The following is a 527-nucleotide window of genomic DNA, read 5'->3' as shown; positions in this document are numbered from 1 at the left end:
GCGGTGCGGTCTTTGGCGCTCTTACAGCTGGTGAGGCGCACGCCGTTCAGCCGGCGGCAGATCTGGGAACACGGAGGACAAAAAAAAAAAACACATGTTTTACCGTGAGGTTATTAGAGCTGGGGTTAATCGTAGCGATGATGTTCCCTCCTCACCTCGGCAGCCTGCCAGAGGATGTCCACGTTCTTGTTCTTCCTGGCGTTGACGTTCTGGCCCAGAAACCTCAGCAGCACTGGGGAAGACAATTCTGGGAGCGAGACCTCGGGAGACCTGGATGTAGGTGAGGAGAAGTTTTACTTCAGTCTAACACAACAAGAAAATATAAAAAACAGTAAATATTTGTTATTTCTTAAACACTTGTAGAAGTGTGGTGTTTTGTACTCACAGTCCTCAGGCAGGACTTCTTTGAACTGTTCGTAATACGAGTTTAGCCTGGAAAGACTCTCTGTGTTGATAATTTCCTGCAGCGATGTGTCTCCAAACCTGACACACACACACACACACACACACACACACACACACACACA

General features: G+C 48.0%; 1 protein-coding gene across 1 annotated transcript in view; it reads right to left on the bottom strand.

Moving 5' to 3' along the window:
- The window catches only part of LOC106511658 (type I inositol 3,4-bisphosphate 4-phosphatase), a gene marked incomplete at its 5' end in the record, with an annotated part of 2,014 nt that continues 1,487 nt past the window's right edge, over positions 1-527 (bottom strand). The window contains 3 exon segments of the mRNA XM_014000409.1: positions 1-62; positions 156-270; positions 386-483. Of these exon segments, the coding sequence (XP_013855863.1) occupies positions 224-270; positions 386-483 (145 nt within the window).

The sequence above is a fragment of the Austrofundulus limnaeus genome, unplaced genomic scaffold (genome assembly GCF_001266775.1).
Source record: "Austrofundulus limnaeus strain Quisiro unplaced genomic scaffold, Austrofundulus_limnaeus-1.0 Scaffold3044, whole genome shotgun sequence".
Lineage (NCBI taxonomy): Eukaryota > Metazoa > Chordata > Actinopteri > Cyprinodontiformes > Rivulidae > Austrofundulus > Austrofundulus limnaeus.
The sequence above is the reverse complement of the archived record's forward strand: the minus strand, read 5'-3'. Positions and strand labels throughout refer to the sequence as shown.